At 42.4% G+C, this 28,000-nt stretch overlaps 1 protein-coding gene across 1 annotated transcript in view; it reads left to right on the top strand.

The window, feature by feature from the left end:
* The first annotated feature begins 10,365 nt into the window (after positions 1–10,365).
* Positions 10,366–28,000, top strand: part of PHACTR1 (phosphatase and actin regulator 1) — a 320,783-nt gene continuing 303,148 nt past the window's right edge. The window contains exons 1-3 of the mRNA XM_068396426.1: positions 10,366–10,426; positions 22,120–22,266; positions 23,988–24,134. Of these exons, the coding sequence (XP_068252527.1) occupies positions 10,366–10,426; positions 22,120–22,266; positions 23,988–24,134 (355 nt within the window). The remainder of the gene's footprint in view (positions 10,427–22,119; positions 22,267–23,987; positions 24,135–28,000) is intronic.

Raw genomic sequence — 28,000 nt, 5'->3', positions numbered from 1 at the left:
GGCAGATATTCTGAAGGTATCTGTAAAGATTCTCTTATTGCTCTAACAATGACAAGGTGGTGTATTATCACACAATAACTCTCTTCTTGCTTGTCTCTTTTGGTTTTTATATAGTATGTTTACATACTATAAAAATATCTTTCTATATTTCTTTAAATCTAGCCTACTTGAAACTGAGATGCTTTTTGTGCATGTTTGACCACTTCAAAGGGGGTAACAGAAAGAAGTAGTATGCTTGTATTTAATAATGCTTTTTACTGCATGGTACTCAGCTCTGTCTGAAACAGGTATAGATAAAAGATGTAAGAATAGAGAACAGCAAGGCAGATGATTTGGACAGCCAAATAATAACTGTGTGTTCTGTTACAGAAGCTTCATAACACAGAGCTGTAAGCAATGAATACTCTACATCTCTCCCTTCTGAAAAGGGGATTAAAAAAAATCCATATTACTTTTATCTTTTCATTATTTTAATTTCAATATTTTAAGCCCTGAGTTCAAGCTGGCTTTAAGTAACTTCTAAAGCTATAAGGGGCCAGGCAGAGGAAGGACTTCCAGAGACTGCTTCATAGCTGTTGAAGTTCTTTCTATGACAGGGACCGCTGATTGCAGCCTGCAGAGATATTAAATACTGCCACTTCTGCTGGTTTGATCATCAGTGCCTGATTTCTCCTCTCCCCTCTTCTTTTCCAATGACGTTGTTAGTTTTAATACTGGGCATTCCAAGACTACAAATATGACCGTTCAGACAAGGTATTTTTGGCCTTTGATAATTTCCTCAACTGCTTTTTCAAAATGAATATTTTTTAATTGGTCACTTGAGCTTTTTTCAGTGACGTTGAACCTCTGATGCATGTCACTTTAGAAGCATTTTCCAAACATTGTAGGCGTCATGGAGCAATTTTAGCATAAAAAGAAGAGTATAACTAGAGATGGCGGGGGAGCAAATTACATTTTGTATATATAGTATTAAATGCTTCCATTAGTTGCCATAGGGATGGGCAGAAGTTGGTCTGAAATGACAGCTTTTCTGATGCTTGCTGTGTTTAAAAAGAAAACATTGGGGGGAGGGGTTTTTATTGTTATTATTACCCTGGGAGTCTTTAATAGGGGGGGGGGAAATATTAAAGCCATATTTCTCAAAAAAATGCAGCAGGGCTACATTAACAGACCAGGCACCACCTTCACCTCTCTGCGGAGACCTCTACAAAACATGCATCTTTGTAGCTTCAGGGATGTAATTCCACAGCTGCTCTGAGCTCTACATTTCCTTCTGTTGTGCAACACGGGAGCTATCATGGCAACCCCTCCTCTGGAGCAATATCTGTAAATCTGCTGCAGCAGTAACCCAAGGAAAACCATGTCCTGCAATTACTGCTGTGCAGTAATTACAACAGAACTGGTGAGACTTGGTTGTCAGACCAGGCTTTTCTGTTTGTGTGCCATCATGAATCAACATTCACTTGGCTTGAATATTGGAAATCAACAGGAAGCAAGCCCATGATCTATAGCTACGTTATGAGCTCCCACGCGATCACATCACAAAGCTAAGAGGTGCGAGTGGCGTATCTCAGCATGTGATCTAAGCCTGGGGCCACCCGGTGTTAAAACTCTCATTCATGTTAAGTGTGACCAGGAGTAGGATGCCAGCTGTGAGGTTTGCTGGCATTCAGGTCTCTGGAAATTTTGTGTGGATGGTATGTGTGCCACACAAGGAAACCTTGCTGGTTTTGCTAACTAAAAAATGTAAATGGTTCATAAATTACTACTACACAATATGCAAATGAGAGTTAATCAGGAAGCTTAATGTTATAACTTTCAGTGTTTCTGAAGGTAGTCCACAAGAGAAGGATCTGCCCCGTAAGGAATGAAACTGGGGCACTGTACTTACTGAGTCTAATCTAAATTCACTGGACTTTCCATTGATTCTTAGTAAGTTTTTAAACAAGCACCCATGAAATGAAATTTTATTTTAAAAATCTAAGTTCTAGGCTGCACCACAACTGCCTTTTTTCTTCATTCTCCTGGAGACAATGTTTTATTGAAATTACTTATTAGCCTGGGGGGCACTGAGCTAACATTGAATGTTATTTTGAGAAGACCACTCATAGACTGTGAAATGTGATTTGTCAAGGCAGTTATTTGCAGTCTGCCTGTGCATGCTGTTCTGACAGTTCATGGGGTTATACCTCACTAATGTGATAGTAGCGTCTCTAATAATCAGTGAAACTTGGGCACAGAATAAATGCATTATTTTTCTTCTCAACGGGGTTGACTGAAAATAAGTACAACCCTCACAAAACACCAGACCTGTCCTCGGCTGATGTTGTTTTTTAGAAACCATCTCCAGTCTGGTGATGTTAAAAGACCTGATCTTCTGTCAAGCTGAAGAAACTGGAGGAGAGGATCTGCATTAGCTGTTCCATGGAGGAATGCAAATGTGGTGTTAGACCTACAAATTCCTACTGAAGGTACAAAAAGGTTTTGCTCAAAGGCAAGCAGAAATTCTTTGAAATCACGAGCAACATGAAGAGTTTGAAGTATTCTCCTGAGCCTGCAGTGTATGGTGAAAAAGGAGGAGGATGTGGGCACAAAGCAGGCAGGTCTGAGGAGACACAAGAACTAGTGTAGCCCCCATCAGGCTAATGGAACATGTAGCTGCAATACATATTCCTCTCTTAGGCCATACTTTTGCTACCAGGCAAAGTAACTTGACAGCTCTACAGTTCCACTATCATTAAGAGAGAATTAGGTTCTGGCTTGTTATCTTGCTTGTCATTTTTGACATTGCATAGCCCTGCATTATGCAGGATCAAATCCTTCAATGAAAGTACAGAAAGCACAGCGATATGTAGTTGCATATACTTACATACTTGAAATGCACAAAAATATCCAACTTGTGCACATAAAAAAACCCCTGTGTCCTAACTAAGTTAAAGGTAAAAGCAAACTTTGGAATAACTCCAGTAGCGAGGTAGAGTAATGTGTGTCTAGGAATACCTGAGATAACGGGGTGACTTTTGTCAATTATGTTCACCTGTTTCATTACGAGTCCTATAAATATTCCCACTGCAAATGATGTGGCTGCTCTGTAGCTCCAGAGAAGCACAGGGTAAGAAACGTAAGACAGGTGGATGTTTTTTCTGAAGCTCTCATTGTTGATCTGTCTTCCTAGGGAAGTTAATCATAAAAAACACAGACCAAACACTTCTGAAAACCATCTTAGAAATTGATGCACTTTTTGGAGTACGGCACAGCGTAGAAAGAGGAAAGGAGATTGATTTTTATGTAAATTATTCGGAGACTGGCATTCATATGCATTATTTATCTATGTATGCATGGTGCCCTATGAATATTAAATCTCATCATGTTATTTGAGGACTACACCTTGTAACTTCATTAATACTCAATAGTTATGCCTTTCCCTTACATAAAGTCAGTCGGCAAGAAGTCATTTGATTTTGCTCCAACCAGACTGCAGTTCCCAGATTTTTATCAAATGTAATCATGTTCCTTCAGAATCATTTATCCCGTTTACAACCAGGAACCAACTGAAACCAGGTTTAGGAATGATCCACTAGCAGCACAATTTCCCAAAGGCCATCAGGAGACTGTAAGTGCATACATTTGTTTCCAGTTTCCCTGTGCTGGGTTTCCTCCTCTTTCAGTGAAGGCTGAGACTGAGATCATGGGTACCTGTGTTAGTGCAAATTAAAGGCATTCCCTACCACATCGTTGGCCAGTCGCATTGTCCTTTGTGTGGGGGATAGCTCAAGCTCTGGTGACTGGTCAGTCCCAGGCAGGCATGGAGGATGGATGATTTTGCTGTCTGTCATTATTTCCAGCTGCCCCTTTGAATCCTTTCAGAGTTCCTTTGCCAGAACTCCTTGAAAAGTGAGTAGGAAGCTGAAAGGGATGCCTCCAGCTCCACGACTGCTGCACACTGGTGGGACAATGGAGGAAGACTTTACCCAAAAGTTCTGTTTTACTAGTTTCATCCACTTCCCCTGCCACAGATAGCTCTGCGTTTCTCTACTTCCACCAAGTCACCTGTGGGAATGAATTAGAGAAGGTTCCTCTTCTTCCATTCCTGCGTAGTTTGTTAGAGGAAAAAAAATAATCTGGTCATGTAATTGAGAAGAATGACGAAGGTCTATTTAATGTAGAAGAATTTCTGCCTATATAAGGACTGAAGGATTAGGCTTTAACATACGTGCTCTCCCAAAATCTCTCTCCTCTAATATGTTTATCATATAATTATGACTTCAACCTCTCCTCCCTCAAAAGAAGGCGTATCAAACTGCCATATATCATCTTAGAATAGACTTTTTCTATGCAGGATAGGTAACCTTTGTTCTCCATGACAGCACTTTTAAGATTTTCTCAACTAGCAACTTCTTGTTCATGTCACAGGATGCTGAGGCTGCCTCTTTTCAAGCTCATCTCTTCTACATTGGAATCCATGCAGTTCTTGCTTCGGAGCTAAATAACAAGAATGTGACCCTGATGCTATGAAAGCCCAAATCAAACCTTCCACTGATTTCAAGAGCCAGGGCTACCTTTATGCTCTCTTCAGTGTTTCTGGATATTGATAATTTTTATGGCAGAAGCATTAAAAAGAAATACCTCTGCACTAGTAGTGCCTCTTCCTCTGGATGACTCTCTTAAACTTCCTAAGTGGTTGCAGCCTGAGGACCCCAAGTTGGAGTTGTACAAAATTTTTAGAAACTTCTGAAAGCATCGATGTTACTCTGTCACTGTAAAACATCTGTAACCCTTATTTGAATATTTGTGGTTTATTGTATGCTGTGTGCATCATAATATTTGTCTTGCATTACAAGTAAGAAAGAGAGAACATACTTGTGTCCTAATTTTGCTAGCAATCCTCTCTTTTTAATACATCTAAGCACAAGACTAATAATTATAATTTCAAAAAAACCCCATTCTTCATAGCTTAGGGTCTTAAAACTTTTATATTCTTCCTTTATTCTGAACGTATCCCTCAGGAAACAACTCTCTAATAATCACCTTGCCTACACTTCTTCAGTCACACATTACATTCTCTCTCCCACTTTCTTTCAGGTTAATATTAGTGTTTGTCAGCAGCAGACTTTTTTTCCCAAGGCTCTGAGTCATTACAGTAACAGTTATGTTCTCAATAGAGAGTTCAGGGTAGGAAAAAACCCCAGCCTTATGCCTACATGTATCTGGCTGTTAGAAAACCAGAAGGCTACTCACTCCTTTTAAATGCCAAGTGTTCAATTACTTTCCTCTTGAGCTGGTTTGCTTTTTTTAAATTGGGAAAAAGTCAAATGTGATGCAGTAGGTTACTTAAGCTTATGAGGAGGAATGCCAGCTTCAGATCTCTCCAAAGCGTGACAGGTCTTTTTCCAAGTATTTCTTTAACAGAGGTTGGTTGGTTGGTTTTATGGCCTAGCTCAGGAGGATCCAGTCTCAGTCTAGTCTTCCGTGGGTATCTGTGTATGTTACAAAACCATTGCATCTGTTATCCTGAACAGGGATCTGTGTTGATAAAAGGTCCAGTCAATAGCAGAGGTTTTGCAAGTTTGGCTTCAGGGCTTGACAGAGCACAGGGAAGCAAGTGTTCAGAGAGCTGGAGAGTAGTTTCTGGTTCTGGCTATTGCTGTCCTTCCCTCTCCTGCCCCCTGAGGTGCTCTGCTGTTCTTTGGAAACCAAGTCAGAGTATGCATCTCAACGCACCACGTGTTAGCTCAAGAGCTGTGCAAAACTTTCAGAGTGAGCCTCAAGGATATGTGAAGCCTGATCTGGGGCTCATACGTAACTCAAAACAGGTCTGTTTCACCTGAATGTTTTTCCAGACCTGTAGGCTTTTCAACTAAACTGGAGGTAATGGATTTACCCTTCTGAGGATAGAGCACTCTCTGGACTGCAGGTCAAATCTGAGCCCACGCTACCATCCTAAAGACTTTGTAACTAGGTAGGCAAGGATTTCCCTCATGGTGATGAATGCCACAGAAGCATGTAAATATAAAGGCACTGTTATCTCTCTTGTTGCTAAGTACCCTCTAGTCAGAGCGAGCTCTTAGCAGCTGCCAGAACTGCTGCACTATAATTTAAAGTGAACTGTAAATCCCTGAGATGGATGATGGTATCAAGATGGATGATCTTGCAATGGTCAGTAGAGAGGCTGCTGGTGATTTCAACGACTATGCTTGTCAGTCAGGGTGGAAGATGACAATGCAGATTGAAAGGGTGATGGGAAAGAGAATCAGAAGGACACACCAGAGGCTAAAGGAGAGGTGCTATAAAACATTCTCCAGCATGCAAGGTTGTATTTTTTTCAGCCTCCTGCTGACTGGGAGATCCAGTGCCCCTAGGAAAAAAAAGTATTCCATATTTCTTGCAAACAAGCACATATGATCCTTGGAGCAAGTGAGGTATAGTGTTCTCCTGTATTCCATTTTTCCTTCTGTGTCTCTGTGTTGCCAGCCTTTCTTCTTTTTTCTGTTTTTCTATTGAAGAAAGTCAGCTGGGCTAAACAGGCAACTGGCCCCTGGTCCATAAGATAATGGATCCAATAATTATCAGAGGACAGCTTGGAGGGATATATTGTTCAGTAGTCATCACAGCAAATACAAACTCTCTGAAATGCAAAGAGGAAGGTGCTAGCAGCTCTCCAAAATGCAAAGAAAGTGGCTTGCAGTGTTCTTGCTCTTTGTTTTTGCTTTAATTTGTGCTTAGGAATGAAAATTTTGTCATACCTCTGAAAATAGAAACACAGTTTGCCTAAGCCACATCCACCGCTAAGGTGGCACTGTGAGATGCCTACTGAATCCAACCATATTTAGTGGGGTGCTGGTATAGGAACAGCCATACCAGATTCTACCTGGAGTTCATATAGCTCACCCTTATCTTTGATACTGTGTGGGTGCTTTGAAGCAGCATGTAAGAAATCTTAAGAGTGGAGACCCACGGAATAATCTGCTCACAGGGATTTTTACTTTCTAACCTGCACCAAAAAACCCTGTACTCTGAAGGTTTATTTATCTTCTTGGGTTTCTTTTTAAAAGCCAAAAAAATCCTGTGGTACTTGATATAGAGTTTTCTGATACTGAAACGGAAATCTAATCTTTCAGAACCCCCAGTTTTGAGCACCAGTAACATTTGGTGGCAATGGATTTCAGAGGGCATTTATACCTGACTTTTTGAGCAGAGAATCTGCAAATACGGGAAGACTCAGCCTGACTGCTTCCTGACACCTCTCTTTGCCAGAACTTCTGAGTCTAAATTTATCAAAGGATCACTTTATCACTGCCTTCTTCAATTTCTGATCCACTTCCAAAATCAGACTTTGGGGAACTACACTAAGACCTGCTGGAAGAAGCAGGGTCCTGGCCCTCTTGTGAGGGATGCCCTGTGCAACTTAATAGCACGGCCCTTCTTAGCCTCTAGTGCCTGGCTTCATCAGGATTGCTAACAATGTGCAGCTCCAATAATGCTAAACTAGATGAACTGGAAGCCACCAAGAGACAACTGTGTTGTATTTCAGTTTATTAACCATCCAAGCCCACTTTCAAACTCGGAAAAGGAAAATCATAATTGAAAAGATTTCAGTAGAAACATATTCTGCTTTCACGGTCTATGGATATGCATGTTTAAGCTATCATGCCATGACACTGTGCTGTTTGATTTATGTTTTCACTGATACTTTGTTGCAATGTACTGCTAAATGGAGGAAAAATCAGAAACTGCATCAGACAACCACTCTGTATTTCATTCTAGAAAATAGCTGGCAATTATAATTACTCACTATGTTTCTGGCTCAGAATAAAAGTGGCATTGCACAAAAACCACACTGAACATTCATCGTGATTAGAAAATGCTCCGTACCTTGGAGTGCAGTGAAGACATAAGAATAATTTTAAATGCAAATTAAATTGTGGGGGTAGCAAAGAGAACAGATAAAAGACAGTAAAACAAAGCTTTTCACTTTCCTCAAATTAGCAGGCTAATGTAGTATACAAAAAAATGCAGTTCTGCTCAGATCTGTGCTAAGAGCTTTCATTTCATCATAATATAAAACAGCAGATCCGTCACCTTTCTCTCTTCAGTACTCTTGATTTCGAGGTTGAAGTGAAAATTAGAAGCTGTTCATTCTGGCTCACAGACTGGGTTGCATTTGCTTAGTCTTATTCCATGACAGTAGGATGGAAAGAGGTCAGTAACACTGGTAAGTACTTATCTCCTGCATCTGATTTTATTTATTTATTTTTAAAATCTTTCACAGTGCTTTGGCTTTTGATCAATGTGTATTTCCTGAGAAAAGCTACATCGTGTATTTTGTATAAAGCTGTATCTTATGCAGAAACGCAATGATTCCTCGAGAATGCTTGTATCAGATGTTAGAGCTCCTTCAAGAATGAATGAATTACTTAAAGCAGGAATTCTGTAATAGGAAAGGTTTCTGGATAATCTATATATTTCATAGCATCACTGGAACATTTTGTGTGTCGCTTTTTCTGTCTGCCTTGTCCAACAAGCAGTATCAGATAAGAAAGGAATCTCTTCAAGATGTTATTTACATTACACTCATAGGAAAACATTTAACAATCTCATTATGCTTGTGATAAATGATGGAGAAAGTAGGTATTTTCCTTACTGAAAGCAAATTATTAGACAAAACACAACATTATGGTTAATCATTATGAAACACTTTAAAATATCTCAGAATATGAGATGCAACAAGGAAGATCAGAGTAAAAAACCAAATTCTAAGGAAACTTGATGTAGATTTTTCTTTTTCCTTGGGAAAGTTTTTATCAAATCAAACCCAGAGGCTTAATTTTTCAGTATGAAGGGTGAGGGGGAGTGGGGGAGATGATCGTAGTGTCACCTCCTGTTGCTAAGTAACAACATCTCCTGGCCATTTTTATCTGATAAAGGAAGTCCAGTTGACGTTATGCATTATTCATCAGAGTTCCAATCAAACAATCAAAATTGTTTGCTTACACTGGGGACATTTAGTAAGAGCAAAGAAACCCTCCTTGAAACTACTAGAGCTTACACCACTGCCAGGCAGCTCTTGATACTCTGCAGTAAGTATTTCTGGTTTGGGAGTGCTACAGTAAAGTGAATTGCTGAGGAATTTTAAAAGTTTTCTCATCAGGATAGGCTTCTGAATTTTAGAAAGGACTGCATGTCGATTGATGAAAACCGAATCGAAGGAAAAAGGGAAAGCTTTGGAACCCTGGTTTCTTGATTTTTGCCAATATAACTAAAGGAATTGCTTGAAGCAACGGTCAGTCTCCCTGCCCCAAACCCTTCTGTTAGGTTTGCACGGAAAAGGACTAGAGGTATTTTTGTCTGTCTGTCTCAAAATAAATGTTGTGCAGAGCTGTTTGTATTCTTATGATTATATGCCGTAGCTAACTGAGGTGTGGAGGAGAGAACTGGATTGTGTGTTTTCTGCATATCCTGGTTTTTTTTTTTTTTTTTTTTTTATGTGAGTTGTTCAGAGTAGAAGAAAATGCAGAAGGTAGCAAGAACGCCGGAGACGGGTCACAATAATGTGCATAATCCTGGGAACTCTGCCTGGCAGAGGCAAACCTGATTCAGTGTACGTCTCGGAGAGCTGTGATCTAGGATCTAGACTGATCTGAGGTTCAGAAGAATGCCAAAAATATAAACCTTAGCAAAGAAGCAGTGCTAGGAGTAGCGTATCCTTTCCTAATGATTGCTCTTATCACATTTTTTAAAACTGATGGTGGGATGTTCTGCTGCTACTTCTGGTCAGGAAGAGGGGAGAGAGAAGGCGAGGTTGGCTTCTGGTCATTTAGGTGGAATGAAATATTCAGAATATTGTGTCTTCCTTTCTAGTGCAGTGTTTTGGAGTAAGCAGCACAAATGCTGTAATTAATGTAGTCTCTTACAGTAGTACCTACTCGGAGGTCCTGGCCGTGGATCTGGCTAAAGGAGGTCCCTGCCCTAAGCTTTTCTGATCTTATTTTTACAAGCAAATGTAACAGGCAGGTGAATCTAAGTATGTATTGTAAGAAATGGAAACTGGCTAGAACAAAGGTGATTGTACTAGGAAGGTAATAGGAATCTTGCTAATGCTGCAGTAGCGCTTTTCTTTTATGTCCTTATACAAGGATTTAAATCAAACATCCTAAAATAGAAAAGGATACTTATAAAGTCCTATGACTAGTGATTTGAAAATGCTTTGACCCTAATATGCCAAATGAAGTACTTCAGTGACTGCCTACACAATTCTTTCCACCAAGAAACTCACCAGCTTTTTTCTGACATCTCTGTGATTTTTCCCAGGAATCTGACTGATCATCCATACCGGAGTATCACACACAAACATAAAGTTCCTTCAAAATGGACTACTTTTTGGATGTCGAGTCTGCTCACAGACTGTTTTACAGTCAAGGAGCTCAAGGTAAGAAACTCCGGTACTGTCTCAGAAAATGACTGGTTTAACTGTACAGTTAAGATGTATAGGGCCAGGGAAGGGCCAGCCCTTGTGACAGACCTACTGAAGTGTACAGAGGCCATAGGGGATGGCCTTCAAAATGCATGGGGTGTAAAAGGGATTACAAAAAGTGTAATGATAAGGTTGGATCTGCCCTCTCAGAGGATAAGGAAAAGCTATGAAAGCTGCTGGGTGTGTGGCAGGAGCAAAAGAAACTGCCAAGATGCAGACTCCGGTGTCGCAGAACCCAAACGGACAACTCAGAGGGGACAGCAATGGTTCGCTGCTTGCTGTGTAAGCCTGTAGTGTCCTTCCCCTTCCTCCTCGCTGATCATGATCTGGCGTTATTCAGTGCTGCAGGAATAACTGGTTTGGTAAAGCCCTGAGGCAGTCCAGCATGCTGTATGCAAACAGCAGGCTCTCACTGGTCAGTATCCTTCCCTGTGAAACACTGGCCCATGACGAGCAGCAGCAGTGTGAGAGAGGCTAAGAGTAATCAAGCTGCTTTGCCTGAATGTAGTTGAAACTTGTTCACGACACAGATGATATTTTTGGTAAAGTCAGTTCACATTTTTCTCACCAGCTATATTTTTGGAGCAAACTTGCAATTTCAGAGAGGAGGGTTTTTTTTGTTCCTTTAACTTTAAGCACTATATTAAATTGAAGAAAACTATAAGAACAAAGTAGCTCTATCAGCCTTTCTTGTTTTCACATTTTTCTAAAAAAGCAGTCCAGTTTTTTTCCACCATTAATTTAATCAGCTGCTAGTCAAATTCAAAGTCTGGCCAACAGAATTCTGCCTTCCCTCTGGAGGCCATTCTCCCAGAGCAAGACCTAATCCACCTGGGGAATGCCACCAGGATACACAGGGGTCAGCACCACCTTTAACCTTTGGCTCAGCTGAGCTGCTGCTGCCTAACATATGTGGCGTTGCCCAGCTGCTGCCCCAGTTGTCATGATACATTTTCATTTGTACAAGTCACAGAAAGCCTTTCTTGTCACAACACAGCCTTCTGCATTGAACATCAGAAGCAAATCAAGCACCTCAAAATCAGAGGGAAAAAAAATAATCTGAGGGCAATGACTGACTTTGCTGGCTTTTTCTCCATCTCTAAAATGCAACGGACACCTGAGCAGTGCTACAGAAGTAACATTAAAATAAGTTCTTCAATATCCCTATGAGAACAGACCCATTTCTATTCCACAGAACTAAAATTCAGGAATCTACAACTTACCGCTTTACAAGCTATATCAATTTATCAACAGCATCCCTATGCACTGCAAGATACAGAGGGGACTATGGAATAAGTAATATGTATTCATGCAATGAAAGTCTATTACAGTAATGTGCACAAGACGACTAATAAGGGTTGCACAGGCAACCTTCACTGTAAGTATTTCCAAGAAGGCAAGGGAAAAAAAAACAACATCTTATCCACACTTGGAGAAAATACATTGTTAGCACATATAGAAATGCTTGTACTGATCAGTTAGATGCATGATTTTGAAATTTTAGCCTTAGCACCTGGTTGATTCTTTGTTTTAATGCAATTATTTTGCTTTTTAAAATGCAAACTGAGGAAAAAAAATCCGCCATGCAGAAATGTGTCCTTTGATACACAAGTCATCAGCAGGGGGTTGACCTTTAGATCTGTCATGCGGGCTTCTACCCCTTGGCCAAAACAAGTAGGAACCACCATTGAGACTTGGGGATTTTTGTCCCCCTGCTTGCGAACATTTTATGAAAGACACCACTGACATGCTTCCACTGTGCACCACAGCATGGTATAGAGGCTTTCAAACCCTAATTACCTCCACAACTGGAAACAGTACATTGATGTAAGAGACATGTTGCACTTATGCTCTGTCCCCTTCAACTTTTCATCTTTCTGTTTGCTCCTTTTACTGCATTTTCCTCAGCTCCTGTCCTTCACATCTCTTACCTCACATGCTTGTGAGACCTCTTCCTCAAACTCTAGTATTCTCCCCTCTCTTCATCTCTCTGTGTTTGAGGTCAGCTGCTTTCCTACAAGCTGGGTGCCAGCAGGGAAATCGCTCTAAGCACAGAAGTGACAATGCTTCTGCTTGAAGTTCTCGAATGCTGCAACACAGCAGCCCCTGGCAAAAGGAGAGGTGCTTGTGGGGAAGGATGGATTGACACCCCCACTAGCAACAGGTGTGAGAGGTGAAATATGGCCTGTGTAGAGAGAAGTTTCAAGCGCTTTCACTGTCTGAGGTAGCACTGAGCACCTCTGAGGTGACAGAGATGGCTTCAGCAGTCCAATCGACAAACCTCTGGAAGAGTTTCATCATCAAGGTTTCCTGTAGCAAATGCCTTTACCACCATCCTTAGCCCCAAACATCTTGATGGTAGCATCCCCTTCCTCTGAGCTACCTTACCCCTTGTACACAACAAGCAACTCAACCCTATTGAGTGTGCGTTGATGCTTCCTGTATAGCTCTGACAACTCCTGTCGTCCTTGTACCTTCTGACAAATTTTAAGGCTGTCTTCCACAGAACAGGCATTTCTGTATGAGATAATGGCATGATTTCTCCAAACATGGGCAAAAATAACCTGTTTCTTTCCTTATCCGCCTTCTGAGAAACAGTTAAACTGCGTTAGCTATAACTTTCTGAAAAAAAAAAAAACCAAAAAAAATACACTGGATGTGAGGCACCCATCTGCCATAAACAGCGTAGCTCAAGTAGCTAGTTTGGAACCGAATAAAAGGTCTGCAAGAAAGCACTGTCACCAGATCTACCTAATGGAATCGCAAGTAACTATTTGATGTTAGTATAATAACACGATGCTATTAGCAAATCATGCTATCAAGGAGCATGTGTTTATGCATGAAAACTGCACTGACAGAATTGAGTGAAAGAAGACTACAGTATTCTGCCATTTAATTAGAATCAACATCAGAACACATTATTTGTATTATTATTACTTTAGTTATATTATTAGTTATTGCACTACAAAATGCTCTGTTTACAGACTGTAGAATAGGGATTTATGACCCACTTACTTTCTGTGAGATTTGAAGATTTCTGCCTTTCAACCCTTTGATCCTTCAGATCAAGAAGAAAACTCCTTTCCCATGTTTTCACATTAATGACATGACAATGTTACAAATGGCAGCTGTAACACACTCATTCTCATCTGTATCCGCTCCTTGTGGGTGGAAGAGAAGGGAAGGAATACGGCTGCAAAATGTTGGGAAGGAACTCAAAGAGCTATGATGGCATTACTAGCAGATGATATCAAATTCCAGTTGGCCTTAGGTCTTGTGTAGTTGAATGCAGGATGCTCTGGCCTCAGCAAACAGACTGAAAAAGGGTTTTGGCCCCCAGCAACTACCTGGTTCTCTATCCCTTGCTGCCTGCGTTAACACCCACACCTCGTCCCTACCCCTGCAGAAAGCTGCAGAACTGCCTATGCTGCTGTAGGGTAGGAGGAGAGAGGTGTTACCTTATCAGCTGCCTCCTCTCCCATCCTCTCCTGCAGAAGCAGCCATCACCTCACTCCCGTGGGCTGAGCGCAGAACAGAGGATGTTTGGCCATTCAGGCTGCGTCTGCTGTTCAAACAGCTGTTCCCTGTTTCCTGCAAGAAAAGTGAAGCAGGAGGGATGGAAAAGTCACAAAAGCTGGATCTGGCAGTAGGATTGTCTAGATTGAGAAGACTTGGTAAATGAAGCCAGCTGGCTGTAGTCTTCAGATACCAGCCAGAAATATCCTAAGCGCTGCAGCCCTCCCCGACTGTCGCTTCTGTGTCCGTATGTTGGGATCTAGGAGATGGAGGGTGTCCTTGCCAAGTGCATAATGCATAGTGCATCTGCAAATCAGAAGCAGGAAAGAAGGGACTGTGATTCACTGCATCTAGTCCCTTGCCCTAGAAAAGTCCGAATCTGAAATCTAAGCATGGAGCTGGACTTAAATTTTCAAAAAAGTATTTTCCCTTTGAAGTGTGTGAAAGATACTAGGCATTCGTGGATGTAAGTGTATTCTAAACACAAACCTACCATGGCTTTCAGCCATAAGGGCTGCAAGTATATAATGCGGCCTGGAATAGGATTCAGCTCACTATTCCTTAGGTGTCCTCAGTGAAGATGTTTCTACCTAAGACTTCTGACTAGCCTGGCATGTATCGGTGGAGAAAAACAGTGGTTTTAAGAGCAGGTTTCACCTATTCTCAGACATCTTCCTTGGGATACTATAAAGCATGCCTTATTCTCTCTACTGATTATGAAAGCCTAGACCGCTAACTTGGGTGAAAGATGCCTATGCTATTGCCATTTGTTTGCATAGAGGAATCACGTGCTGACAGGCAAGATAGCACCTAATTCAGGAAAGGGAGTAACTTCCCCAAAACAGGTCAAGTTGTAATCCAAAGCTGTAAATGTGCAGATCCTGTCTCAGCTGTAGCCTGCTTTGGAGAGACATCAGCTTTGATCTTGAAGTTCTACTTGAAAGAAGTTATGCTTTGGGCATGCAAAGAAAGACGTCGTATTTGACAGAGCTGAGCAGGCTGACACTGAGGAGCAGGAGAAGCAGGCTGTCCATAAGAGAAAGTGAGCCAAGAGGCAGCAAGACGGGCAGAGGCAGCAGCCTCGCCCACGAGAGGTAAAGCACTGCAGCACACGAGCGGGGCAGGTCCTGTGACGGTCACCAGGTTCAGCAAAGAGTCCAGATCATCAGACAAGACCATGGTGATGAGGTAGGTATGAGGTCAAGCAGGACATCAAGTCAGCAGTCTGTGTGTAGATCAGTGAGGAACGTAGCCAGCCGCAGGCACAGCCACGGACTGGCTCAGCAAGTGGGCAACAGCCTCAGTGTAACCGTAGCTCCCAAAAGAAGGGATGGAGTAGCTGTTGAGGCTTCTTGCTGCTTTCTCAAACAGCTCCAAAGCTGGTCAGGGCTTCACAAGCCGCTCTCTCCAACAGCTGTGCCATGTCAGAGAGCCTGCCTTGAGCATAGCCAACTAAACTGTGCAGGGAGTGCATGCAGGGCCCTGGCCGTTACCCAGCTCTCCCCTAAGCTTTTTCAGGATTAAGAAACAAGGAACCCTTCTCTTCCATTGTATACAAGGGGATGGAGCCCATTGGATAAATGCTAAGAATGACTTCTGCCCAGTACATTATAAACAAGGGCTTTAGGTACCATAATAAAAGGAGAGTTGCCCGTCGCAGACTGCATGTAGCACTTTTCTGCAGCCTTGAGTCTGATGGAACGGGTCCTAAGACTCACCCTCTCTCTCGATGCCTCTCGCAACCCCACACCACAACTTGACGGGACAAGCTGGACATCGTGCAGTCAGGATGCCATTCTGGGCTGCATGAGTCCACCTCTGCACTACAGTCAGACCCCCCAGTCCATGCTGGGAGTCTGGGTTCTGCTCTCAGGCAACTTCTGACTCAAGCATAAAATCATTTCTAATTTCTTGGAGATGTGTGTATCCACTTTTCCAGTCTTATCTCCTTTCACACCAGCAGGGGGCACAAAGCTTAAAATTAACTGCATTAATTGAGTATTTTCAAGATGCTCCTACATACCTTGAAGTTGCTTGCCAGTCCATCTGGCAGGATACGCTGTGCATACTTAAATAACTGAACAAAGCTCTCTTGAAGGTTTATCTTAAACTATCTCTGGTATCTATAAATAATGTATAGATCCACTTACATTAGGTGTGCTTTTACTGGTTGCAACATTCCTGCAATCTACTTGATGAATGTAAGGAGTGAATAGAAATAGTAAAGTAGAAAAAATATGGAAATAAAAATATAGTACACAGGGCCAAGGGATAACAGATGCACATATAAGGGATACATCTAAGGGATGATCGCTCAAAAGATTTTAGGAAGTCCTTCTGCTTGATCAGTTTTCCAGGTTTAAGAAAATACTCTCAGGTATCACTTGAATTCCACATTTTCCCCTCGCACTGTCTCCACAATTTATTTATTTTACTGTGCTTCGCTTTTGCTCATTTATTTTAATTCATACAGTGCTGACTCATTCTAGATGTTTGACTTTAATCACTGCTGACTACTCAGTGCTGCTTGCCTTCTGCTTTTGCATATTAAATGATGTCCAGTATTTTACAAAAGCGTATTGCTGCAGTAGCCCCAGATCCTAATCCAGAATGATTCCACTGCAGATGTTCCTTGTGTAAAGTAACATTAGGATAGTCCATCCACCAAAATTTTATGATTAATCCGTCCCACAGATTAACATCTTTTCAAAGTTATGCTATTTTGCAGGTCTTTTTCTTTTTTTATTCATGTTGATGGCACTAGTTCTTAGACTACTAACATTCATAACAGAAGAATTAGTAACAGCAAATGTGCATTCCTGATGTAATTTCCCTCCCTTTAAATCCAAGGAAGTAACTGATCTACATTAACCTTTCCCTCATCCTTTTAAACTTTTTTTTCCCTTTTCCCACATCCTATTTTGGCATGTTCTCATTATTGAGAACTTAGAAACAGGCAACTGAGTGCCATGATCGAAGTCTCTGGCTTGCAGAGTCAGGTAGCCTAGCTTCACCAATTGTATAAAAATAGCTCACGATGAGTTGCAGTAACTGTACTTCAGTTACTTTTTGTTCATTTATTTCAATACCCAGTCAGCCAAATTAAAGTCAGAAGAAATAAGGATCATCTAATTCTCAGCAGCATGTCTGAATAAAATGAGGATGTTTGAGATCCAGTTCTCTATACCCCTAAATACAGAAAACTTCAGAAAACCTATGTATCGATCACACTTGAAAAAAATTGATTCCGAAAACTAAATCTATTATTTTTCCTACTAAAAATTAATTTTAAGTAACCAAGCCTCTAGTTGCCCCTGTTTCATAACAATTTAGCTGTTTTATTTATTTGTTTTTAATAGTATGTTTTCTGAAGCCTATGCCTTTGAATGCAATGGCAGAGGAACAAGCATGTTTCCTCCAAAATGTACAAAAAATGCTAGTTAGGTATGTTGTGCATACATTTATCCAACAATCACAAACCAGCACAACAAACGTGTGCGTAAAAGTGGATGTCCTTTTGATTGTGTACTACTGTTTGCAGCACTCAGGCCTGTACTTTGTTTCAGATTACTGATGTCCATCAAACCGGTGTCAAAGATCTCAACAGCTTTGCTTTAGAGACATGCAGCAATCCATACACATGTGTTTCTATGTTTATCCAGGAGACACAAGCATATAAATCATTCTTTGTAAATGACAAATTATGTCCAGTGCTTGCATACATCTTCTGCACTCTTCTCCTCCCAGTCATACCCCATTTCCCATCTCTAATCCTTCAAATGTTCTTCTTTATCAGTTGCATTTAAAACAAGACAAAAACAAAGTGGCATTAAATCAGACCAAAACATTTTTTTCCTGGTAAACATCCATTTGGACCCATTGCTTGGTCTGTCTTTAAAGAAGAACATTCACAATCTAGTAATATTTTTTTTAGCACAGATGGAATATCATGTTCTAGATACATCAAAATGTACCTGAAGTAATGTTTTTAAACTTACATTTAGCCAAAACCACATTCCTGTGTGCATTATCTACATGCTATGCCATGGTGAGCCCTTTCCACAGAGGCATGAAGGAGGAAGACTGAATAAGAAGCTCATATGCTTCTCTAAAGAAAAAAAAAGTAGCAAGAAAGAATCCTACTCAATCAGCAACCGCAGCACTGCAATTAAAATATTTTCATAGGTATTCTACAAAGTTGTTCAAAGTTTGCCCTGAGCAATTAGGTTTTCCTCAAAAAAGTCTGAAAGGTTTCTGATGTAAACCAGTATTCTTTTACAGCTATTTCCATGTCATCTGAAGTTGCTTGTGATTATATGCATCAGAAACATATCCTTTCCCATGCATCTAGGTCTAGACACCTGCAGCAGAAACATTTTAGCACTTTGCTTGTATCAAGATTAATACCATCAGGTCTCAAGAGTTTTTGCCATTTCAAGGCAAGGATCTGCTACGCAGATTAGAGTTTCTAGATGAAGACCCTATTGAGGCAAAAATGACCAGGTTATTTGTGTCACCAATGAGACATTTTAAAAACATTTTTTAAAAAGTCTGTTGATAAAAGTGGGTGGAAGAATCTAGAGAAATATTTCACGTTTTCTTTGACTAATTTTTAGGAGGATGGCTTTTCACCTCTGGAAGTTTTCCAATTAAAAATGTCCAAAATTTTTCTAAAAACCACAAGTCTTAAAAAAATCAGTATTATAAATTTTCGAAACATAAAGCTAGTTCTTGGCAAACAAAAATTACTACTAATATTTTTATTAAAATATGTGGAAATGTGTTTTAATGGAAAAAATGGAAGCCACCAAAATTCTTTGCAAACTATCCCGCATATTTTCAGTAATTTCAAACAGCATTCATAAATTGGACCACCTGTAGATGTAACTATATGTATTGAAATTACGTGTTCAAAATGCCTCTGAACATGCAATATAATAATTTACGTATTTCCCATTCCCCTCTCCCAAACGCATACTTGTGTCATACTTCAGTAACATACAATATATTGAGACAACAAATGTGAGATTATATATAATCAGTTCTAAGGTGTCATTACATACATTATGGCATTTGTACTTTTCAAGTATTTTTCCTCCATAAGGAACCTTTTCCCTTTCTAACAAATACCAGACAAGATGTTGCTGCGATGTGCCGATTGTGGTGCAACCCTATGAGGAACAATGCAAACAGAATGAAAGAATTTAACCAAAATGACTGATTTGTCTTCTGTATGCTGTTAGCGTGGCTGCTTAAAATGAGTTTTCAGACACTGGTCTCAAATCCATTTGCAGTGTAAGCAGGCACCTTAATGTGTATCATCATGTCATTCCTTTACTTCAAGACCTTTAAGAGGACACTTTCTAATTTTCTGGAAAAATTATTGCCTAAAAATGTGCCCCAGAGACCGAGCTCGTTCGTGGAGAGCATCTGAAGGTAGAGATACCGGTGGGTTATCTGTAATGGACCCAATGGTCACATCGGGCAAATGTTGACAGCTTTACTAAAAAATATATGGCAAGTCATTCTCGTAATAAGGAGTGCTATAGATCACAGTTAGGAAAAGAGTGGGTACAGGTATATTCACAGCACGCACAAATGTTCAGCATCACTGTATGGATATAAGAATGTGATCAGCTATACCTTCCAGTTCCGTGGCTGCGTAAGAATTGGCTTTGGGTTTTTACTGCAAAATGTTTTAATACTTATTAGCTGCCTCTGAAATTTTTCCAATGTTTACTTAAAATTTCCAGTCATTCTTGAAAACTCATTTTGGTAATATACACAAAGGGGAGATAATCATGGTTGTCAAAGTAATATATAATGATTACTCCAAGAAGTGTTTTCCAGAATCCACCTACCTCTAGTCAAAATGAGTACAAGCCAGATCCCAATATTTTGACCCAAAAGGTAAAAATGATTTATAAACCATTATATTGAAAAGCCCACTCTTATTCTCTGTTTGCCATAAATGTATGTGCAATTTGGTGCTCTTTTGTGCTTTTTTTTTCAAATAGATTCCTGTGCTGTGATCCAGTCAGCCCTGAAATGCATGGGTGCCCTTTCACTGACTAACGACAGCTCGATCATGCCAGTTTTAAAAGACAAATGTTTTTCGTGGTTGTTTTATGAGATGATTTTTACAATGCTGACTTCATATACAGATAAATCTTCCTTAAGTGTAAATTTGATGATGCAGTACACAAAATTCTCTGTAGCAGAAATTTTCCATTCTCTTTTATCTTCATTACTGTACGTCCCTATTACACGGGAGTAATAGCTTACAGTCTAGTCACAGTGTTTACTTTAGCTTAATCTGAATAGTTGACCCCATTAAACCATTTTCAACTCTTGCCCTTAGCTTTTACTTCGAATTCACATACTCGGTTAGAAATGAGCAAAAACTTGAAAGAAATCTATATAAAACCAGAAAACAAGTAAGTTAGACCAGAAATAACCGCTACCTCCAGCAATGCAGATTTGCTTGTTTAGTAAACTACATAATTATGCAAATAATTAAAAAATAGAGCGTGACAGCTTTTGTTAACTCATACTAATTATACGCTATCATACCTAACACCTAAGTCAGATTTTAGGCATCTGAAGGCTTCTGATTGACAGGTATTATTTGGAACTCTAAAAAACTTTTAGAAGAAAGAATCACAGTTAGCAGGCTGCAGAATATGCTCTTAGTCACTATCAGTCATGCTCTCCAGTCCCAGCAGGAAAATATAGTTCATTATGAGTTATTTGAAGTGTGGTGGCTCACCAAAGCCCTAAGATAAAGACTGTTATGACAGATAATGCCAAACAGCAAGAACCATCCAGGGTTTAGACTCCTAGGCTCTTACGGGGTCCCACATGAAAGTCAATGTTAATAGTCCCCCACTAAGGGTAAGGACGGGCTTTCAAGCTGAAATTCTCTTTCCAGCTATATATGAGGTGGAAGGGAAAGAAACACACTGAGAAGGTACTTGTGCATGGTGCTCATGCTTTCAGTGATCAGCCACATCCCATCTAGCATCTGTGATAATCTTTATCTACTCAGAGAGAGAACCGAGGTGGATATATTCATAGAGGCTCTTCTGTTTGTGATTTGTAATTTATAGGCTCAACACCCAAAGCATTCAACAGCCAGTCATAATTACATTCCACATACAAAACACCTACATTAAAGAGACGTTATCAAGGCTGTAAGGTCAAGTGCTAAATACTTAGGCAATGCCAGAATGAAGGTTGCCCGTGCAGCATTAATTCAGTCTCCTTATAGACACGTATTACAGTACAGTTTCTAATTGCATGATGACAGTAATTTTTTAATATCCTACCATTTGCTTCATCAGTGTATGGAGTGGGCAGTGCTCAGTTAATGAGCCAGTATTAAATATTTTTCTTTCTCCTCCTTGAAGACATGGCCCCAAGCCATTTAAACCCTGTTCAGAAGATAGAAATCTTAATTTCCTTATGGGCTTTTCATCGGTGCTTCACTAAAGTATCTGAATACTTTACAAATATTAATGAATATCTTCACGAAATCCCTACTGAAAGAAAATGATGATTCTCTCTGTTTCACAACTAAGAAACCAAGACATAAGGTGATTAAGAGCAAAAAGCAGCTGTTAATTTTGAGTGCTTAAATTAAGACAACAAGAAACTGAGTTTTGGAATAGTTGCTGCAGGCATCATGTCATGTGTCCTGAGCACAGCTTCCACTGATGTCTTCAAACTAAGTAACCAAATACTTCCATTACTCAGGCACCACAGCCTCAAAAACAGTATTCAGAAAAAGAGAGACCACAGATCTTGAGAAGCTGTGAAAAGAGTGGTTTAAGTGGCAAAACTAGGAATTTCGAACAAGCAAGCTGTGGCAGGAACAGAGCTATAAGCTGTCTTTGGGGCACGGCACAGCAATCTTTTATCTTCTTGGCATCATTCAGTGCAGCTCTTAAATTCTACAGCATGTGAGGCAGAGACCTTACAGCAAACAGGCTCTTCTACTACCTGCTACAGATCCTCTTTTCCACGGAGTGATTTTATTTCTCTTTTCTTTTTTTCTTTTCCTCCCTCTTCCTCCCCCTTTCCTTTTCTCCTTTCTCCTGCTATTCTCCTCTTCATTCATTCTTCCTTACCAGCTCGTCGGGCAACTCTTCTCACTGTGCCCACACTGATGACAGCATCTTCTGAGGACGACATAGACCGGAGACCCATCAGAAGACTCCGGTCTAAGAGTGACACCCCTTACTTGGAAGAAGCTAGGATCTGCTTCAACCTTGATAATGGTAAGACCACCCCTTCCCCAAAGAGCATATGGTATTAATTAAAGACTTCTTTTGAGATGCAGATAGACCAGACGATACCTCCTTGTTCAGCAGTAGCATGGTGGTTCACCAGACAACAAAGGATGTGATGGCTGTTTAACTAGAAGCACCTGCCTCTGTATGAACAGGGATCCTTTTCAAAATTCTTCTGCAAGTACTAACTAAAGATTTTCCCCTGTTTTAGCTAAGCGAGCCAGTGAAACCAGAGCAAAAGAGAATGGCTTTGCAAACAAGGCACATTTATGTCTTATCCACTCCAGTCATCCAGAAACATGAAAGTTCTTGTGAACACTTATGAAGGGATTGGAGCTAATAGCAGACTTCAGCTAAACCCACTATTACAACCATGGGAAAACATCTAGCACACCCCAAAACCTCTGTAGTTTTAATTGGCAAAAGTTTAACAGAAAACTTAATTCTGCAGGAATGAGCAAGAGAGCTGTCTCCCAAATTTCAGAGCAGCTAACATTACTATTGCTGCCTACAGAGTTACTGAGCCCTGGCATTCCCTGGTCCTTTTTCTTATTGAGGTTGACAAAACAAAGGATTTTGGAAGTACTGACCACTTAGTGACTTTAAGCAGACTGGGTTTTCTTTAAAAAATCTGAATGAAATGGGATGAACTAGTACACTCACTGGCACACATTTTAACTGTTTAACTATTAAGTAGTACTTTTGTGCTATCCAGATTTTTTTAAAAAAAAAAACATTTTTAATTATTTGTAATACAATAACAGGCAGGCAGCCTACAACCACACTGTAAGAAATAACATCTACGTAATCAGCTGATTATTAAATAGAGAAGACAGAATAGGGGAGAAGCAGCAAAACATCGTCCCCAGCCTCCAGCTGGAGCATGGAGTCGCTGACTTTTGTCCACGGTCACGTTTTTTTCAAAGACCTGCCAAAGTGACTTATGAATACGAGTTCCAAGCTTTAAGTGACGGGCAGTTTTAAACATTGAGCGTAGGCTTCTCAGTCCCCTCAGTCCCCTTGGCATTTTAAAGCCCTTGGCCTGGTGCACCACTCTGGTTTGTTTAGTGGGTTTGCCCAAGGAAAGAGGAGAAGGGGTTGAAGGGATGAGCCCTTAGACTTCCCACCAAGTCTCGATCCAGCAGTGCTTTGAGTTTCAGGACCCCCAGACTAGCAGGGAGCAGTTCAGAGAGCCCAAGACCAGGGCGGGAGGTCCCAGGCCTGCTGCAGGGTGGCACCTTGGCCAGCCAGGCCCGTGGCACCGTGGCTGAGGCGCTTGGGGGTAGAAACGCGTCACCTCAACCGGGACCCTGCCCCGGGGGGGCGGACGGGCGCCACCTCAGCGAAGTCACTGGCCCGGGCCTCCCCTGGGCAGGGGGCAGGCAGGGCCGGGGGGGTGTCACCGCTCCGTCCCCCCGCGGAGCGAAGGTGGCCGCCCTGAGGCGAGCGGCCGCGGGCGGGGCGGGCGGAGGCGCCGCCGGCGGGCAGCGGCAGCGGGCAGCGCCGCGGCGGCCGCTCCCGTCCGCAGATCCTTGACGGGTTTTCCCTGTCTCTCCCCCTCCCTCCCTCCGCTCCTTTCTCCCTTTCCCTCTCTCCTTCCCCGTCCTCCCCTCCCCCTCCCCGCGCCTCTCTCTCTCCCTCCCTGCCCGCCCCCTCTGCCCCCTCCTCGCCCGGCCGCCCCGCGCCGCGCCGCCGCTCGCCCTCGCCAGCTCGCCGGGCCACGCTGCTCACCGTGCCCACATTAATGGCGGCATCATCCGAGGAGGACATCGACCGCAGACCCATCCGCCGCGTCCGCTCCAAGAGCGACACCCCCTACCTCGCCGAGGCCCGCATCTCCTTCAACCTCGACACAGGTGAGAGGCGGCCCGGCCCGGCCCGGCACAGCGCGGCGCAGCGCGGGGGGGCGGCCCGCCTCGCCCACAGCAGCCCGTGGACCGGCAGCGGCTGCCCCGGCGGCGGGGGAGGCAGCGAGGGAAGGGGCCGCCCCCGGCGCCGCGGCCTCCTCCCCCGCCAGAGCCGCCGGGCTCCCCGGGCGCCGCCGCCCGACCCTGCCCTGGCGCCCGCTTCTTCGCACCTCCCCGGCCTCCTGCGGCCCTGGCCAACTGACCGGCTCCCCTTACCCCGCACCTCTCACCCGCCCCGCCGAGTTTCTCCCCCTCTCACTCTTTCCCTTCTTCCGCTGATAGGTTTGTGCCTCAAAAGTACAAGGAAACTCGTGCCTGTGTTGTCCACTTTTTCTCAGTCTCGTGAGGTCCCCCGTTGTCTCAGCGTTGCTTTTCGTGACTCTCGATGGCTGTACAGCCTGACGCTTTCTACCAACACACCTCCAGCTCCCTACATTCACCTCGTTCTGTCCATTATCGGGACGAGCCTCCTGCAAATCCCTACCTGGCCTTTCCGTTCCCCTTCTCCACTGCTGCTCCTTCCTCTCTGTCACCTCTTCCTCATAGCTCCTTTGAGATTTTTGCTGTCCCCTTCAGTTCATCCTCCGCATGGTGACTATCCTGTTTCTTTCCTGCTAGGCCTGTTGTTTTCCCTCCTTTTCTGACCTTTTCATTCCTTATGGTCTCTGTCAACAGTAAACTACACAAGAGGTTACGTGTTCTCAAAAACAAAGGAAAAGAAAGTTCTTTCTCTTGGTTCTCCGCATCAAACCAGACTTCCTCTGTCCGTAGAGGGTGCGTTGAGGGAGGATCTGTAGCCAGGAAGCTCTACTGCAGCCTCCCTCGTGTCCCAGCAGCAGTGCACAAAATGACCCAACTGTGTAACAGCCTTTGATGCTGAGCCTGTCAGCTGTAAAGGGAAAAGTGCTGCCTCAGAGCCGCTGCTTGCCATGCTGCAGTCTCCCCATCCCTTCTCCCTCCTTTCAGCTGGCAGAAAGTTGGAGATGGCAGAGATGTGTTTTCTCCTGCATTTGGGGATGGAATGGATTCCCCTCCTCCTCCCATTATCCCTGCTGTAATTACACCCTTGGTAATGGCTAATACGCAGTTTGGTTTTACCACTGACAGAACGGTTGGTTACATTGTGTGGCAGGTCATTATTTTGTTCTGATTATGACTTCTTAAAAATTCCCAAGTCATAGGTAAGTTGGGTGGCATTTCAGGGCACAGGCTGGAAGACAGTGCCAGATACCAGGTTTCAGCTCTAAAGAACTGGGAGTGAAAATGGAAAGAGCATCGCTGTGTGTAAGGTACAAATAAAAAGAGGCTGTGTGTGGTTATTTGACTGCTGAAATAACCCTGCGTTGAGTTGTGCTGTCACAGGTAATATTATGTCATGTAGTTATAAATAGATAAACCAGTTAAGAGCAAGGCACCTTCAGTTCACCTGGTGCCTCACGTCTCTATGCTGAGGTAGGCATGCTGTCTTTGCTAGAAGTCCCAGAGGATGTGCAAGTCTCTAGGTACCTCTTTCCTGCAATCCCCTGAAAAATCTGATAATTACACTTAGGTTCTCTCTGCTCCTCCCCTCTCCCCTGTTCACTTTAATTTATGGCTTTACTTTCAAACCTGGGAATGGAATTCCTTTAGAAGAAACAGCACTGATGTATCAAGAAGTATAAATGAAAAATGTTGTAAGTAGTGCAAGTGTGTGTTTTCATTAATCCATCTGGCAGTGAGTAGTTTTGAGCTTTAAAAAAAAGAACTGCTTAGCAACCAGTGTTGAGTGAGTGAGCCAAAAAGCAAATGAAACGTGCCACTGGTACCCGCTTCATTTCTGAGGTGTTGGTTTTACTCTTCTGTTTCCTCAGAAACCACAAACCAAGCAGCCTGGGGTTGAGAACTCTCTATTCCAAGGAAACGGCTGTTAGAAGATTTGTTCAGCCCCTTTTGCTCGTACTTGCTAATGCCGCGTGGCGCAGGGTTTGCTTTTGAAACTCTTTATGAGGCGCAACCTTCTTGAACTTATGTTTTTGGGTACGTGTGGGAAAAAAACCCACCACAAACCCTGTTTCTAAACGTACCTGGTTTTCAAGTGCGGTTTCGCTGCTGGTGGTGTCACAGCTGTGCCACGGAGGGTGCCGGGTGGCTCCCGGTGTCCCCGTCGGGGCTGCCGGCCCTGCAGGCGCGGGGGGTCGGGCCCGCCCCGCCCCGGGAGCCCGCGGGCGCTGTCCGCCGCCCCGGGTGCTGAAGCGGCGGCCGGCGCGGCGGGGAGTGGCCGCGGTAGCTGAGCGCTCCGCCCGGGCTGGGAACGGCGTGTCCCGCCTTGTCTCGTCCTCCCGCGCTGTCCGTGGGCCGGCAGCGCACGTGTGTGCACGGGGGGGTGTGTATGTCTTTGCCTGTCCAGAGGGAAGGTGGCAGGAAGGAAGTAATGCCGTTTCTTCAACCCGTTGGTGCAGTCGAAACTAAAGTGACGCTTGGGTCGCAGGGAATAACCTCTTCCTTACGTGCTTATCGCTTGCGTCCCATTTAGTGCTTTCCATATCGACAGCAGCTGTTCAACCACTGCTTACAGAGCTATTTTTCTTACAGCTGCTGCACTTGGAGCTGCATTCCCCAGTCATTGTCTTCTGTCAGGACACGGTCAGGGCTGGGATGCAGCGTGCAGCTGCTTTGCTGTATGGGAACTTAAAATCCACTTTTATTAATGAAACATAAGCAGATGCAGTGAATACTGCTCTTCTCCACTCTTAATTACAACCACTAGTTAAGAACTAGCAGGTTTTTATCTACTTCAGCTGTAAGTTATAATTATACCATTACTGCTGTTATCTGTATTGTTAACAACTGAGAGATTGCATACACAGAGTCAACTACACAATTTGGGTACAGCACAGATTAGGTCTGGATTGTAAAAAACCCACAATCTATAAGTAATTAACAGTGCAACTTCTACCTGCCCTTGTCTTTCAATTATATTAACAGTTCTGCTTTGTTTCGTTTTCCAAGATATACTTATTATGTTTGTTTCTGAATATTGATCAATTAATTCACAATTATTACCTAGCATGAATTAACAAATGCTATTCAATTAGTAGTCCCGGGTATGGGTTTTTTTGCTGGTGTTCCCAAACTGATTAAAATACGAAACTGTTTTCCAAACTCAGGGTTGTTCTCCCTACTGTTATACATATGCAAATCCTATTAATCTGAGTTATGTGCACATATCAAGAGGATAATGTTTCCCAAAGGATTTAAATTACCTCTTCTGCCAAAATTAACATAGCTGCATAACATCATAAAACTATAGACAGATCTGAATTTCTTTTGCATATTTGATATTGAATCAGTCCACATATAAAAATTAATTTTTTAATTTTCTGAAAGACTTCCTCCAGTGCAACACTAAAGGAAAGTGGAATGTGCTCTCACTGCCGGGTGGTGATCTTTTGTTTTCTTCATTATGATTAGGAATCTGGTGTGGCTCCATCTCTTAACATCCATCTTTGGCTTTCTGTACATATCTTCTTAAAAGCAATTTTCAAATTGTCTTTCTAACTTTCTTGTTCAGGCACCTAAAAGCTAATCCCAAATTGCTTCTGAAAACTTGGGCTTCCATCTGTGACAAATGTCCAATACCATAATCTCTCTCCTGGTCCTGTGCCAGCTGACAAGTTCATGTGTTTTTTACAGGTTTTGACCTATTTATATTCTTCCTGTTGCAAAATATTATGCTTTTAAAATGGCAATGCACGGTAGGTAGCTTTCAAGCTTGATAAATAAGCAGAAGTGATAACTGATAAGGAAATAGACCACTTAAAACTGTCACTAAATGA

Source organism: Nyctibius grandis, chromosome 3, assembly GCF_013368605.1.
Source record: "Nyctibius grandis isolate bNycGra1 chromosome 3, bNycGra1.pri, whole genome shotgun sequence".
Classification (NCBI taxonomy): domain Eukaryota; kingdom Metazoa; phylum Chordata; class Aves; order Nyctibiiformes; family Nyctibiidae; genus Nyctibius; species Nyctibius grandis.
The sequence above is the reverse complement of the archived record's forward strand: the minus strand, read 5'-3'. Positions and strand labels throughout refer to the sequence as shown.